Here is a 17,085-nt window from a genome sequence, read left to right as displayed (position 1 = left end):
TGCCTTATACCGGGAAAACGCGTTCTGTTGGAAAAAAAGGATCTCTTACTCCATTTCGTAGAATAGTACTTTTCCAGGTCATAATGGCGGGAATGACAGTTAAAGCTAATTAGAAGAAAAATAAATACCGTTGGTTAAACTGGTTGGTTAAAAACTGTTGCGATTCATCGATACCTGTTGGTGTTAAACATAATAATAGAATACTATAGATTCTAAATATTTTCCGGGTAATTGCTTTTCAGGGTAATGGATTTCGGGGTAGTGTCCCATTCGGGATAATGAATTTCGGGGCACTGTCCCATTCGGGGTAGTGGCCTTCGGGGTAATGATATTCGGGGTACTGGGGTGGAGCCTTTTTTGTGATATTTAACATTGTTCATGAAATTACTTGAATTTATTTCAAAATCCCCTAAAGTCTGAAATCTTTATCAAAATCGAATCGGAATCGAACTCCGACATGGTAATGTCACGCATTTCCTATGATTCAAATTCATTGAATAATTATTGTATTTTTTTCACTCAAAATTCTATCCTCTCAATTCATTGCATACTCCCCCGAAAATAAAACCAAATACAAAGAAACGAGAGCACTGCACCATCGCTGCCCCGCGTGTTCACTATCCTCTCATTATCGTTCAATTATACAACCCATCAAATGCTAAGTGTGATACGTGCCACAGCCACACCGCCATTGAGTGACGCTAGTTGTCCACATTATATCACCATCTATCATCGCAGCCGGTTGGTACCTATAGTGTGAACTGTGACTACAACAGCTGTTGCTGCTGCTGCTGCTGTACCCGCCAAACGACGGATCACTATCGCGTTCGCGGTCACACCACGAAGTCCACATTTCCCTTTGCTGGCGGGCAGACATTGCAATTTTCGCAGCTACCAGATCAACAGTCCGCGCGCGGCTACGATCGGTTCAGTGCGTCGTTACACGGGGTGATCTGTTTCCGATAGTTTTTGTATAGTGTTCGAACCGGGCGGGGATTCCCGGTATCCGAGTTGGATATCTATCGCTGGAGTTGAAACTACACCATAGTCTAGACTACGGATCCGCGACGGAAGGGCCTGGAAATATGCTGGTAATTGTGTTTAATGATGTGTTGCTCTGATTTGGCGAATCGTGACGTGCATGGGTGGAAGTGGAAGTGCTCGAGTGCCTTGCATAGGTGCAGGTTTTGGTTGGCGTTGGAGAATTGCCGGCCGGGCTCTTGTAACCTTCGTCGGTGGGCTAACAATGGCAGGAAGTTCGGTTAACTATCTCTACAGTCTGACCATAATAAATTAGTGAATCGGGTTATATGAACTATTTTATAACCGTTATTATGTATAATCGGTACTGGGAAAAAGGTGCTCCTGAAATTCATCACGGTCAGCAGCAAGTTAAGCATCTGCTAGATTGTTCATTGGACTTATTCGATAATTTTTCATGACCAGACCTGATAAATGGCCATCTGGGGCCTGAGCCGGCTCAGTCGAAAAAGTTGTTGGAATTTACATAAAATATAATGCAAATAATGGAAAGTCATAAATCTGAACGATATTTGCCTGAATGTGAAATTTCTTTTACATTAAATCATATAAGTTAATTAACTATAGTCTATAGACTAGGCAAGTGAAATAAGCAAGTCGCTTGAATTGAGCGCTCAAACACCTTCGTTCAACTCACGAATGAAAAGAAAGTTGAACATGTTCAAGTTTTGGAAAGTTCAATCAGCGTGTACACTCAACCAAGAAACCTGGTTTTATTAATCTTTATTAGCGAGATCTTCAGCCTAAGGCTGGTTTATCGCCAATCGGAAATTTGATGGAATTAAAAAAGGGGAATTAATCAGGATATCTCCAGTTTCTTTCAAACCGCTTGAAGAAACTACAATTCTTGGCGTTTGCTTAAACTTTTTTTTAGCTATCATTTATTTGGAAGGCTCAGTTTGCTTAAACTATCACTTTTAATTTTTTTTGATTTTGTTTAAATCCTAGAATTTAAAGCGATACCAGTTCGATTAATTAAATTTTTACATTTTTATTACATTTTAATTTGTCATATGGCAAGAATCAATTTAGATATTGTTAACCCTACTCTAAATTTTTCGGAATACTCACTAATTTTTGTTTTGTTTTTCAATGAAAATTCTTCGAAATTTCCACAGAATTTTGAACATCCTTTGAAACTTCTATGGAAAATGCTTTGCTGTACTCTTGAAAGTTTCTTCAGAATGTACCGAAAAATATTGAAATTTAATTTCCTCAAGAAAATCCCATATCCATTTAGGGTGGTCCCACAAAAAACAGTTTTCCCGTTCCAACTTTTTATTTCAAATTTATCAGTTGTCGTCTGCGGACGAGATTTTCAGTACGAGGCTGGCTCATCTCTTGTATTGAGGAAAATAAAACGTCGACCGATGGGGGTGCTGATAGCAGATTTGTTATTCTAATTATTGAACGGACCTGAAGGGTACCGGGATTTTGTTATTCTAGAATTGTGTGCTCGAACCAATAATGAATAATGTTACTATTATGTTATTGGATTGGAGATTGGTGCGATGTCAAATTTTGTAGCTTGGTCTTTATATTTTTAGGTCGTCAAATTCAGTTGTAGAGGTGGGTGTTTTGTTGTTTTTATCATCCGGCTCGTTGTTGCGTAGTGCTGTGTAGGCGCTGGTGATGTTGTTGTTTGCCCTTCCTAAGCAGCACAAGATCGAATCTTATTGCAACAAATAATTTGTGACTGAATCTGGTCATATATAGGTTACTCTCATCTATGTGTGACCTTGTGTGACATGAAAGCTGCTCGGGATGCCGATTCAAAAACAGGGTAGGCGTTGAAAATGTGATGTATAGAAAGTCTGCATTTGGACGTTTTCTCAGGATTGATGGAAATTGTCGTTGCCCAGGTTGTGGGACTCGTTGGTGTTCTTCTTCTTCTTCTTCTTATTGGCATTACATCCCCACACTGGGACAGAGCCGCCTCGCAGCTTAGTGTTCATTAAGCACTTCCACAGTTATTAACTGCGAGGTTTCTAAGCCAATTTACCATTTCTGCATTCGTATATCATGAGGCTAACACGATGATACTTTTATGCCCAGGGAAGTCGAGACAATTTCCAATCCGAAAACTGCCTAGACCGGCACCGGGAATCGAACCCAGCCACCCTCAGCATGGTCTTGCTTTGTAGCTGCGCGTCTTACCGCACGGCTAAGGAGGGCCCACTCGTTGGTATGCCCAGTGCGAAGGGAGAGGATAACTTGTTCACGCCGGCTAGGAAGATCTTCGCCTGGCAGCGTGGAGTTTTTAATCATCCGGCAAAAGTTTCTCTGTCGGTGCCATTCGGTGGCCCATGCGGCTGCAGTCTCCTGTTTCACCCATAGCTTTGCATCAGGAGCTGGGACTTTTCGGCTCAGGAAACTACTGTTGCGTCCAAGGTAGGCCAGAGTGTCCACGAGTTTATTGCCACGAATACAGGAGCAGCCGCCCACATTAGGGTGGGATCGCTTTTGGATCTACGGATGTCTATTATTTGAGGAAACTAGTGCTGCCAATGCGCTCGCAAAGTATTTTTTTTATTGTCTTTATTAATGAGGTTTTCGGCCCTTGACCGGTTCACCTCATACTGAATCCGGTCACGTATGAGTTGCAGTAACCTATGAGGAATTTGTATGCTGCTATGGCTGTTTTGGTCGGTACGGTCTGGCTACTCTACTAACCGCGGCCTGGATTTTTCATCTAAGCATTTTGGGTTGTTTGCCGATCGCAATCAGAATGATGTCGTCGGCGTAGACGATGATGAAGATGTCTTTAAGAAGATCGGGAATAATATGGACGACTTTTAGAGCTCTTCAAGACACAACTTTCGGGCGATTCAAATATGACGTCCACTACTTTTTGAGATTTCTAAAGAGATTTCACCATTTCAAAGAGTAGTCCATATGTAGAGTATATCATATCAAAAAATTAGGGATGTGTTTTTCTTGTATTTTAAGTAACATCGGTTTAAATTAGTTAATTTTTACTTTTTTTGTACTCCAAGGTGTTACAAAAATACTCTATGTTCACTCTAAAGACGATTTTATGCTAGAACACCAGAGATCGCAAAAACTACAACACATCGAGTAAAAGTGAGATATCTTTTCACCCGGATGACTAATTTGCACCAAACCACCATGAATTCCTCACAAAATTAGTACTTTCAATTACTAATTACTAATTGCACAGTGAGAAAATTGACGAACAAGGTGTCTCAAAAAACATCTCGGTTAAAGTTTAGGCGGTGCTAAACTCATTTGAAGTTAACATGGATATTTCCGGTCCGATTTACTCTAACTCTTGTCCTTTCTTACGTTAAATGTTAGGCGCTGAAGAGGACCGATTCACTTTAAATCAAGCGTCTATCCAATCACTAGCTCAATAGGAGCCAACTAGAAATGTGCAAAACCGGTCACTCCGTTGAATAGATCAGATCTCTATCATTCAGTTTGATGATCCTGATCTATCATACCTAAGAACACAATATGATTTTATTTATTTATCATCAGACTAAGGCCGGATTGGCCTGTGCTGCACATAAAAGACATCTCCATTCAGCTCGGTCAGCTTCGCCAACCACGCAGTCTGCGGAGGGTCTATAAATCGTCCTCCACCTGATCGATCCACCTTGCCCGCTGTGCACCTCGCCTTCTTGATCCCGTCAGATTGTTGTCGAGAACCATTTTCACCGGATTACTGTCCGACATTCTGGCTACGTGCCCGGCCCACTGCAGTCGTTCGATTTTCGCGGTGTGAATGATGGATGATTCTCCCAACAGCTGATGCAACTCGTGGTTCATTCGCCTCCTCCACGTACCGTCCGCCATCTGCACCCCACCATAGATGGTACGCAACACTTTCCTTTCGAAAACTCCCAGTGCGCGTTGGTCCTCCATGAGCATCGTCCAGGTCTCGTGTCCGTAGAGAACTACCGGTCTTATAAGCGTTTTGTAGATAGTCAGTTTGGTACGGCGGCGAACTCTATTCGATCGGAGCGTCTTGCGGAGTCCAAAGTACGTACGATTTCCAGCCACTATGCGTCTCCGAATTTCTCTGCTGGTATCGTTATCGGCGGTCACCAGTGAGCCCAAGTACACGAATTCTTCAACCACCTCGATTTCGTCACCACCGATAGAAACTCGTGGTGGGTGGCTCACATTGACCTCTCTTGAGCCTCTTCCTATCATGTACTTCGTCCTCGACGTGTTGATGACTAGTCCAATCCGTTTAGCTTCGCTTTTCAGTCTGATGTAGGCTTCCTCCATCCTCTCAAAGTTACGTGCCATGATATCAATGTCGTCGGCGAAACCAATATGAATAGAACACAATATGAATAGAACGCAAAATGATGAAACGGTTGTCATTCAGGCTCACACTATTTTTGTCATTCGACGATATTTCGTACTTGAGCTTGATTGACTGCTCGTAGTTGCTACTCCATTATGACCAGATCAGCTGTTCTTGCACAGGGAACCAACAGATGTTTGCTGGGGACTAGCACACATCTTCAATGTACAAGTACTGGTGATCTCATTTGTTAAGTCATACTGGCGCCTGCCATGTCAGAATGCAAGTCAATGTAGGGAAGGGGAGGAAATGATGGCAGAGGTCCGTCTTGGTTAACGAGCTGCCAATGTGATAGATAGGAGAAAGCAACTGATGGAATTTCTAATTGGATGTAGGAAACGAGCTCTATAGTTCATTTCCAATTCTAGCAGATTACTGTTAGAATACTCAAGTTGAAGGTATAGGAATAGTAATGGAAACGGTATGGAAGTCCATTTCCAGTTCTAGCGATTGTTGGACATGAGAAATAAAGAGAAAGATACAAAGTAGAAGAATGGAACGGACCTGGGGTTGAACCCACGACCTCCTGCGTATGAGGCAGAAGCAGTAGCCATATGACTACCAAGCCCGCTATAAACGATATTTCGAACTGCGGACAAACTACAAACTGAAGACCCTGTGCACGGTTGCGCATTAGGAACTAGTGGTAGATAGAAGTGGATTTAACCGGAACCTAATCGGGTGACTAGATACTTTCAATTGCTTTGCTTAAAGCAGAACTTGACAGCCTTAATCTCTCACCAAAATTTGTTTCTAGAAGGTCGAATAATAATCGCTTACACTCTAACTTTCAATTATTCAGTGACTGAGTCAAATTGTATCGCTGTCACTTTTATTCCTATAGCTATGAGTAGTCCTGCTTTTGGCGGAAATTGAGTTCAATATCCGTGAGAAGAAGAGATACGGCAATACAATTTTACGGGTCTGGCCATTTGGCCTAAGGCCATTTGGCATAACGCCATTTGGCTTAAGGTCATTTGGCATGAAGGCCATTCGGAACAACGTTCATTTGCCATAATTTGGACCTGTTAAAGGGAAAGGGTTATTTGATGCATTTTCTCACATGGTTGGAGTAGATCGAGGATATGTTCTGATAGGTTTAGACTGACGATAGTCATTTTTCGGAAGGACGGACAAACGAAGTGGCAGAACTACTTCCGAGCAAGGGATCACATCCGTCATTAACTTATTCCAGGAAAACGCCTACATAAAACAATAATCTTGATTCCCCTTACTTGATTCCGGACAAACACCTACTTTTAAAGAATGGATTAAATCCAAAATTGTCTTAATCCGGACAAACACCTACTTTCAAAGAAGGAATCACATCCATCATTGCCTTACCCTGCACCAACGCCCGGGAAAACGCCTAACACATCGACAAGAATGAATTACATCTACCATTGACGTATTCTGCACAGTTTTACATTTCCATAAAAGAAATCACTTTTACTTTTGAAAAAGGATCAAATCCACCATTGTATTATTGTGGACAAACGCCTACTTTTAAAGAAATCTATACCATTTCGTCGAATAGACATTTGGTCGAAGGGACATTTAGTCGAAAATGAATGTTTAGTCCACTAGAGACGTAGGACATTTGGTCGAAAGGACACTACGTCGAATGGACATTTGGTCAAATGGACATTTAGTCTATATCAGATTGTAGAATGAAGAATCTTCTTACATTTGGATGTTATAGACGAATTTTCGAATTAATAATCTTGATACATTTAGTCTAATGACGTTCCGTCGAATGAATATTTTAAAGGAAGGAACTTTAGTCAATAACACTTAAAAAATAAATAACGTAACAAACGAGTAGAAGTAAGCACTGTAGTAGAATAAGTTAATGTACCTAGATTGTACCTACTCTTCTTCTTATTTTTTCCTCAAGTCGAGTCAAGTGCGATTGAAAACGGCCTAACTGTTGATGTCGAAATAAGTATCTGTCAAAGGTACAATCAAGTGGTGGATTTAAATGGAATTGTGCGAACTCGCCTTATAACAAGTAAATTTAAAAAAAAATGATTTTTTGCGGTGTTTTTAAAAGTTACATAATTATTGCTCCAAAATTGTCCAGAGAATGATGAGTTCATGAAAAAAATAAATAATACGAAAACGGTGAATATTCCCGACTGAATATTGACTTTGGCTAACCCCTCTAACCGACTACGATGAATCTATACAACCTGGTCAAAAATTGAGTCGAATGATGTTTCGACTATTTGGTCGAAATTTAGTTTTCGGTCAATAATCAACGAATTATGGTTGAAAGACAATTTTATACTGAACTAATTATTGTATAAATATTGAGTAAATGAAAGACTAAATGTCCTTTCGACTAAATGTCCTTCTGGCAAAATGTTCTTTCGACTAAACGTCCATTTGACTAAATTTCCATTTGATCAAATGTCCATTTGACTAAATGTCCCTTCGACGAAATGTCTTTTCGACTAAATGTCATTCGTCTAAACGTCATTCAACGAACTGTTCCAAAGCCCTTTTAAAGAATGTATCTCATCCACCATTGCCTTGATACGGACAAATGCCTACTTTCAATTCATCATTGCCCTGATTCGGACAAGCGCCTACTTTAAAAAACTGATCGCATCTGCCCTTGTCTTAATTCAAGTAAGAGCCTAGTTTTAATCAAAGGATCCATTGCCTTAATCCGGACAAGTGCCTAATTTTAAATAAGTGATCACATCCATCATTGTCTTAACCAGGGCGAACGTCTACTTTTAAAGAAAGGGTCATATCCACACCACCGCAAACGTATTTTTTTGAAGAAAAGACCACATCCACCATTACCTTAATCCGGGCAAGGTCCTACTTTTAAGAAAACGATCACATTCACCATATCCTTAATCCCGACAAGCACTTATTTTTGAAAAAGGGATCACATCCACATTGATTAAAAAGCAAGCGTTTACATTTAAAGGATGGATCATATTCACCATTGCTTTAATCCGGGCAAGGTCCTACTTTTAAGAAAACAATAACATCCACCATTGCCTTAATTCGGGCGAGCGCCTACTTGTGAAGAAAGGGTCATATCCGCCATCACCTTAAGCCGGGCAAACGATTTTTTAAGAAGAGATCACATCCACAATTGCCTTTATCCGAGCAAGCGCTTACTTTCTGAAAAGAAATTGCATCCACCTTTTCCTTTAAACGCCAACTTTAAAAAAAGGGATCCCATCCACCATTGCCTTAACTTGGCAAATGCATCCCGATGGATACTTTATTTCCAATGGAGAGATAACATTTATCATTTCTTCATGTCTGCTAATGCATGCTTTCTTCGAAAGGATTATTATCGAGCAGTGGTATTTTCACCATTTCGGGTTTCTTTCAGCATCACTTAGGCTGATAACATACTCGAAGATCGGAAATAATATGGACGACTTTTAGAGCTTTTCAAGACACAACTTTCGGGCGATTCAAATATGACGTCCACTACTTTTTGAGATTTCTAAAGAGATTTCACCATTTCAAAGAGTAGTCCATAGAGTATATCATATCAAAAGATTAGGGATGTGTTTTCTTGCATTTCAAGTAACATCGGTTTAAATTCGTTAATTTTTACCTTTCTTGTACTTCAAGGCGTGACGAAAATACTCTATGTTCACTCCAAAGATGATTTTATGATAGAACCCCAGAGATCGCAAAAACTACAACACATCGAGTAAAAGTGAGATATCTTTTCACCCGGATGACTAATTTGCACCAAACCACCATGAATTCCTCACAAAATTAGTACTTTCAATTACTAATTACTAATTGCACAGTGAGAAAATTGACGAACAAGGTGTCTCAAAAAACATCTCGGTTAAAGTTTAGGCGGTGCTAAACTCATTTGAAGTTAACATGGATATTTCCGGTCCGATTTACTCTAACTCTTGTCCTTTCTTACGTTAAATGTTAGGCGCTGAAGAGGACCGATTCACTTTAAATCAAGCGTCTATCCAATCACTAGCTCAATAGGAGCCAACTAGAAATGTGCAAAACCGATCACTCCGTTGAATAGATCAGATCTCTATCATTCAGTTTGATGATCCTGATCTATCATACCTAAGAACACAATATGATTTTATTTATTTATCATCAGACTAAGGCCGGATTGGCCTGTGCTGCACATAAAAGACATCTCCATTCAGCTCGGTCAGCTTCGCCAACCACGCAGTCTGCGGAGGGTACGCAAGTCGTCCTCCACCTGATCGATCCACCTTGCCCGCTGTGCACCTCGCCTTCTTGTTCCCGTCGGATCGTTGTCGAGAACCATTTTCACCGGATTACTGTCCGACATTCTGGCTACGTGCCCGGCCCACCGCAGTCTTTCGATTTTCGCGGTGTGAATGATGGATGGTTCTCCCAACAGCTGATGCAACTCGTGGTTCATTCGCCTCCTCCACGTACCGTCCGCCATCTGCACCCCACCATAGATGGTACGCAACACTTTCCTTTCGAAAACTCCCAGTGCGCGTTGGTCCTCCATGAGCATCGTCCAGGTCTCGTGTCCGTAGAGAACTACCGGTCTTATAAGCGTTTTGTAGATAGTCAGTTTGGTACGGCGGCGAACTCTATTCGATCGGAGCGTCTTGCGGAGTCCAAAGTACGTACGATTTCCAGCCACTATGCGTCTCCGAATTTCTCTGCTGGTATCGTTATCGGCGGTCACCAGTGAGCCCAAGTACACGAATTCTTCAACCACCTCGATTTCGTCACCACCGATAGAAACTCGTGGTGGGTGGCTCACATTGACCTCTCTTGAGCCTCTTCCTATCATGTACTTCGTCCTCGACGTGTTGATGACTAGTCCAATCCGTTTAGCTTCGCTTTTCAGTCTGATGTAGGCTTCCTCCATCCTCTCAAAGTTACGTGCCATGATATCAATGTCGTCGGCGAAACCAATATGAATAGAACACAATATGAATAGAACGCAAAATGATGAAACGGTTGTCATTCAGGCTCACACTATTTTGTCATTCGACGATATTTCGTACTTGAGCTTGATTGACTGCTCGTAGTTGCTACTCAATTATGACCAGATCAGCTGTTCTTGCACAGGGAACCAACAGATGTTTGCTTGGGACTAGCACACATCTTCAATGAACAAGTACTGGTGATCTCATTTGTTAAGTCATACTGGCGCCTGCCATGTCAGAATGCAAGTCAATGTAGGGAAGGGGAGGAAATGATGGCAGAGGTCCGTCTTGGTTAACGAGCTGCCAATGTGATAGATAGGAGAAAGCAACTGATGGAATTTCTAATTGGATGTAGGAAACGAGCTCTATAGTTCATTTCCAATTCTAGCAGATTACTGTTAGAATACTCAAGTTAAAGGTATATAGGAATAGTAATGGAAACGGTATGGGAGTCCATTTCCAGTTCTAGCGATTGCCAGAGCATGAGAAATATAGAGAAAGATACAAAGTATGAGAATGGAACGGACCTGGGGTTGAACCCACGACCTCCTGCGTATGAGGCAGAAGCAGTAGCCATATGACTACCAAGCCCGCTATAAACGATATTTCGAACTGCGGACAAACTACAAACTGAAGACCCTGCGCACGGTTGCGCATTAGGAGCTAGTGGTATATAGAAGTGGATTAAACCGGAACCTAATCGGGCGACTAGATACTTTCAATTGCTTTGCTTAAAGCAGAACTTGACAGCCTTAATCTCTCACCAAAGTGTGTTTCTAGAAGGTCGAATAATAATCGCTTACACTCTAACTTTCAATTATTCAGTGACTGAGTCAAATTGTATCGCTGTCACTTTTATTCCTATAGCTATGAGTAGTCCCGCTTTTGGCGGAAATTGAGTAAAATATCCGTGGGAAGAAGAGATACGGCAATACAATTTTACGGGTCTGGTCATTTGGCATAAGGTCATTTGGCATAGCGTCATTTGGCATAAGGTCATTTGGCATAAAGGCCATTTGGTATAGCGGTCATTTGGCATAAAGGACTTTTTGCTTAATTTGGAGCTGTTAAAGGGAAAGGGTTATTTGATGTGTTTTTCACATAGTTAGAATAGATCGAGGATATGTTCTGATAGATTTAGACTGATGATAGACATTTTTCGGAAGGACGGACAAACGAAGCGGCAGAACTACTTCCGAGAAAGGGATCACATCCGTCATTGACTTATTCCAGGAAAACGCCTACATAAATAAACTCTTGATTCTCCTTGCTTGATTCCGGACAAACACCTACTTTTGAAGAATGGATTAAATCCAAGATTGTCTCAATCCGGGCAAACACCTACTTTCAAACAAAGGATCACATCCACCATTGCATTGGCTTACCTTGGACCAACGCCCGTAATTAAATTCACCACCTTACTCCAGAAAAACGCCTAAGACAACGACAAGAATGAATTACATCTACCATTGCCGTATTCTGCACAAACTTCTATTTCCATAAAAGGAATCACTTTTACTTTTGAAATATGGATAAAATCCACCATTTTCTTATTGCGGACAAAGGCCTACTTTTAAAGAAATCCATTTCGTCGAATGATATTTAGTCGAATGACATTTGGTCGAAGAGACATTTAGTCGAAAATGAATTTTTAATCCACTAGAGACGTAGGACATTTGGTCGAAAGGACACTACGTCGAATGGACATTTGGTCGAAAGATCATTTAGTCGAAATCAGATTGTGGAATGAAGAATCTTCTTACATTTGGATGTTATAGACGAATTTTCGAATTAATAATCTTGATACATCTAGTCTAATGACGCTCCTCGAATGAATATTTGAAAGGCAGGAATTTTAGCCAATAACACTTAAAAAAAATAATCGAGTAGAAGTAAGCACTGTTGTAGAATAAGTTAATGTACCTAGATTGAACCTACGCCTAGTAGAAATAGTATGAGCTGAGATTTTTTTCCTCAAGTCGAGTCAAGTACGGCCTTACTGTTGATGTCGAAATAAGTATCTGTCAAAGGTACAATCAAGTGGTGGAGTTAAATGGAATTGTGCGAACTCGCCTTATGACAAGTAAATTAAAAAAATTAATGATTTTTTGCGGTGTTTCTAGTTGCTCCAAAATTGTCCAAAGAATGATGAGTACATAAAAAGGAAAAAAAACACGAAAACGGTTAATATTCCCGACTGAACATTGACTTTGGCTAACCCTCTTACCGACTACGATGATTCTATACAACCCGGTCAAAAGAAATTTAGTCGAATGATGTTTCAACTTTTCGGTCAAAATTTAGTTTTCGGGCAATAATAAACGAATTATGGTTGGAATACAATTTTATACTGAACTAATTATTGTATAAATATTGAGTAAATGAAAGACTAAATGTCCTTTCGACTAAATGTCCTTCTGGCAAAATGTTCTTTCGACTAAACGTCCATTTGACTAAATTTCCATTTGATCAAATGTCCATATGACTAAATGTCCCTTCGACGAAATGTCCTTTCGACTAAATGTCATTCGTCTAAACGTCATTCAACGAACTGTCCCATAGCCCTTTTAAAGAATGTATCTCATCCACCATTGCCTTGATACGGACAAATGCCTACTTTCAATTCATCATTGCCCTGATTCGGACAAGCGCCTACTTTAAAAAACTGATCGCATCTGCCCTTGAACACATTCTCCATTGCCTTAATCCAGACAAGTGCCTAATTTTAAATAAGTGATCACATCCATCATTGTCTTAACCAGGGCGAACGTCTACTTTTAAAGAAAGGGTCATATCCACACCACCGCAAACGTATTTTTTTTTGAAGAAAAGACCACATCCACCATTACCTTAATCCGGGCAAGGTCCTACTTTTAAGAAAACGATCACATTCACCATATCCTTAATCCCGACAAGCACTTATTTTTGAAAAAGGGATCACATCCACATTGATTAAAAAGCAAGCGTTTACATTTAAAAGGATGGATCACATTCACCATTGCCTTAATCCTAGCAAGTGCCTACTTTTAAGAAAATGATCACATCCACCATTGTCTTGATTCGGGCATGCGCCTACTTAAAGAAAGGGTCATATCCGCCATCACCGTAAGCCGGGCAATCGCTTTTTTAGAGAAAAGATCACATCCACAATTGCCTTTATCCGAGCAAGCGCTTACTTTTTGAAAAGAGATTGCATCCACCTTTTCCTTTTAAACGCCAACTTTAAAAAAAGGGATCACATCCACCATTGCCTTAACCCGGGCAAATGCATCCCGATGGATGCTTTATTTCCAATGGAGAGATAACATTTATCATTTCTTCATGTCTGCTAATGCATGCTTTCTTCGAAAGGATTATTATCGAGCAGTGTTATATTCACCATTTCGGGTTTCTTTCAGCACCACTTCAGCTGATGACATAATGGGAGCGAAGAGAAGCGAAGGGAAGAGGTTGCAGATAAGCAAAGCGAACTGAAGCGGCGATTAAATCGAGCCATGACATACTGAAAGCGTTTTTCAGAATGTTGATCTCGCAACAAAAACAATTGTGTCAAACATGGATTTCGTCAGATGGAGAATATTTTGCTTCTCGAAACACATTTAGCATAGCACAAAGAAGAAGAGTGTTGGAGGGATTTATAGAATGTCGCAATTGAAAACCGATTTTATGATGTGAGCGATAGATTATCACCACATACAAACAGATGTAGGGCGTAGCTATGGTAAAACTTTTTGGGCCATGTTTTATTTCTATTTTACGTTTGCTCCTATGAAAGATCCATTATTACTTCACACTTTTTGTATGGATCATCTGAAAATTTTGTATAGATCGTCACACTTCGCTGACAACGCCCCTCCCCCTTCAAGCGTTACGTAATTTATGGATGTTCCTCTTACGACATTTGTATACTTTATTTATTTATCATCAGACTAAGGCCGGAGTGGCCTGTGCTGCACATAAAAGACTTCTCCATTCAGCTCGGTTCATGGCTGCACTTCGCCAACCACGCAGTCTGATGAGGGTCCGCAAGTCGTCCTCAACCTGATCGATCCACCTTGCAAGCTGTGCACCTCGCCTTCTTGTTCCCGTCGGATCGTTGTCGAGAACCATTTTCACCGGATTACTGTCCGACATTCTGGCTACGTGTCCGGCCCACCGCAGTCTTCCGATTTTCGCGGTGTGAACGATGGATGGTTCTCCCAACAGCTGATGCAACTCGTGGTTCATTCGCCTCCTCCACGTACCGTCCGCCATCTGCACCCCACCATAGATGGTACGCAACACTTTCCTTTCGAAAACTCCCAGTGCGCGTTGGTCCTCCACGAGCATCGTCCAGGTCTCGTGTCCGTAGAGAACTACCGGTCTTATAAGCGTTTTGTAGATAGTCAGTTTGGTACGGCGGCGAACTCTATTCGATCGGAGCGTCTTGCGGAGTCCAAAGTACGTACGATTTGCAGCCACTATGCGTCTCCGAATTTCTCTGCTGGTATCGTTATCGGCGGTCACCAGTGAGCCCAAGTACATGAATTCTTCATCCAACTCTATTTCGTCACCACCGATAGAAACTCGTGGTGGGTGGCTCACATTGACCTCTTTTGAGCCTCTTCCTATCATGTACTTCGTCTTCGACGTGTTGATGACTAGTCCAATCCGTTTAGCTTCGCTTTTCAGTCTGATGTAGGCTTCCTCCATCCTCTCAAAGTTACGTGCCATGATATCAATGTCGTCGGCGAAACCAAATAACTGGACGGACTTCGTGAAAATCGTACCACTCGTGTCAATCCCTGCCCTTCGTATTACTCCCTCCAAAGCGATGTTGAATAGCAGACACGAAAGACCATCACCTTACCGTAACCCTCTACGGGTTTCGAAGGGACTCGAGAATGCCCATGAAACTCGAACTACGCACATCACCCGATCCATCGTCGCCTTGATCAACCGTATCAGTTTATCCGGAAATCCGTTTTCGTGCATTAGCTGCCATAGCTGGTCCCGATCGATTGTATCATATGCGGCTTTGAAGTCAATAAATAGATGATGTGTGGGCACGTTGTATTCGCGGCATTTCTGCAATACCTGACGTATGGCGAACACCTGGTCTGTGGTAGAGCGTTCACCCATAAATCCCGCCTGGTACTGCCCCACGAACTCTCTTGCAATTGGCGTTTGTCGGCGGCATAAAATTTGGGAGAGTACCTTGTAGGCGGCGTTCAGCAATGTGATTGCGCGGTTTTTTCACGACATTTGTATACACTGAAGCTGATTTGTCTTGTGATTTGTATTCGGAAGATACGTACCTCATAATAGCAACTTCCACAAAAATCGTTTTGTCTCGGATCCCAACCTTTTTGAAAAAGGGCGTAAACAAACGCAAATCCCAAAAATCCGCAGAAATTAAAAATTAAACCATTTCCCACCAATGGCCGGCAAAAACTTGGGACAACAATTTCCTTATCTATCGGATTGTTCCCGAAGTTTTAATTTGCGGACATAAGGCTACCGCTTCTCGCCTCTTCTCATCGCTTCCACTATGCCAGGTAAATATAAGCGATTTCCATACATCGCTCATTGAGGTAGCCTACACGCGGACGCTTCGCTTCTCTCTCAACTCTTCTAATCGTCCCTCTTCTCTCCCAGTATGGCATCAGCCTTAGTCTAGTAACTAATTTTATGAACATTCAAAAAATATGCCATATATCCGTTATGGCTAATGACGCTCACTTTTGTCGATTTTATCAATTCAAGCTCTATCTGGAATAAGGGCGAATGTCGCAAGAGAGAATTCTCTTCGTCGACTTCCCCTCTTTTAAATAAAAGTGACAAGCAGCGGATTTCTTTGTGGTTTATCACCTCAGAACGATAGAAAACAATGCAAACTTGCATTCTGAGGTGATAAACTGCAAAGAAATCCTCTGTTTGTCACTTTTATTCAAAAGAGGGGAAGTCGACGAAGAGAATCCTCTCTTGCGACATTCGCCCTTTTACCAGATAGAGCTTGAATTATGCCAAATGTCCGTTATGCCAAATGACCGTTATGCCAAATGATTCGCTCCCCAATTTCACAATTTTACTTGGTTACTGAGTAAATGAAAGTTAGCGTGTACTCCGATTTACGTCGAATTAGATCTTCACACGGTTCCGTCAACCAAACTACTGAATACCTATGACCTTTATTAAACTGTGTGGTGGCTGGTTAAAATGGACGAGAACAAGAAATCAATAGGTTCGAGATGCGTACGCAATAACCAAAATCAATAGAAATTGTCACTATGAGAATAACTTCAACGTTTCAACGTATGCCCATAGAATTAATATTCGACAAGAGCTACGGAGGGTCTTAATCAATTACAGCCTTTCGGTACATTTCGTATACGAGCAGGCAAAACATCAGGAGAGCAAATCGGTTAAGGATAAGTGCCCGAAAAATGAGTGAGTTTTTTGTACTGATTTTGCGTGTAAAAAATAGTGTGTACGGTCGATTTTTGAAAGGGAAGTTCCCTTAGGGAAATCCCTTAGGGAACAACAGGACAGGATTCCCCGTTGAATGCAACTTGTTGCGAGCAAATCGGTTAAGGATAAGTGTCCGAAAAATGAAAACGGGGTTTGCGTGTAACAAATGTGTATTTTAGCCATAAGATTTGAGCCCACAGTGCGATCCGGCCGATTTTCAAAAGAAACCAACGGGACAGGATTCCTCGTTGAATGCAAACTGTTGCGAGCAAATCGGTTGAGGATAAGTGTCCGAAAATTGAAAACGGTTTTTTCGTTCATATT

The 17,085-nt window shown here is 41.3% G+C and overlaps 1 protein-coding gene across 5 annotated transcripts in view; it reads left to right on the top strand.

Moving 5' to 3' along the window:
* LOC134204858 (sodium-coupled monocarboxylate transporter 1-like) overlaps positions 1-17,085 on the top strand; it is a 103,353-nt gene that overhangs the window by 52,882 nt on the left and 33,386 nt on the right. The window contains exon 1 of one of the 5 annotated variants that reach the window (XM_062679663.1): positions 756-1,091. The exons of the other annotated variants lie outside the window; for them this stretch is intronic. Coding sequence (XP_062535647.1) covers positions 1,086-1,091 — 6 coding nt within the window. The 5' untranslated portion in view covers positions 756-1,085. Of the gene's footprint in view, positions 1-755; positions 1,092-17,085 lie in introns of those variants that run through there. 5 annotated transcript variants of the gene reach the window in all.

The sequence above is a fragment of the Armigeres subalbatus genome, unplaced genomic scaffold (genome assembly GCF_024139115.2).
Source record: "Armigeres subalbatus isolate Guangzhou_Male unplaced genomic scaffold, GZ_Asu_2 Contig937, whole genome shotgun sequence".
Classification (NCBI taxonomy): Eukaryota; Metazoa; Arthropoda; class Insecta; order Diptera; family Culicidae; genus Armigeres; species Armigeres subalbatus.
This window is presented reverse-complemented; position numbering and strand designations above follow the sequence as displayed.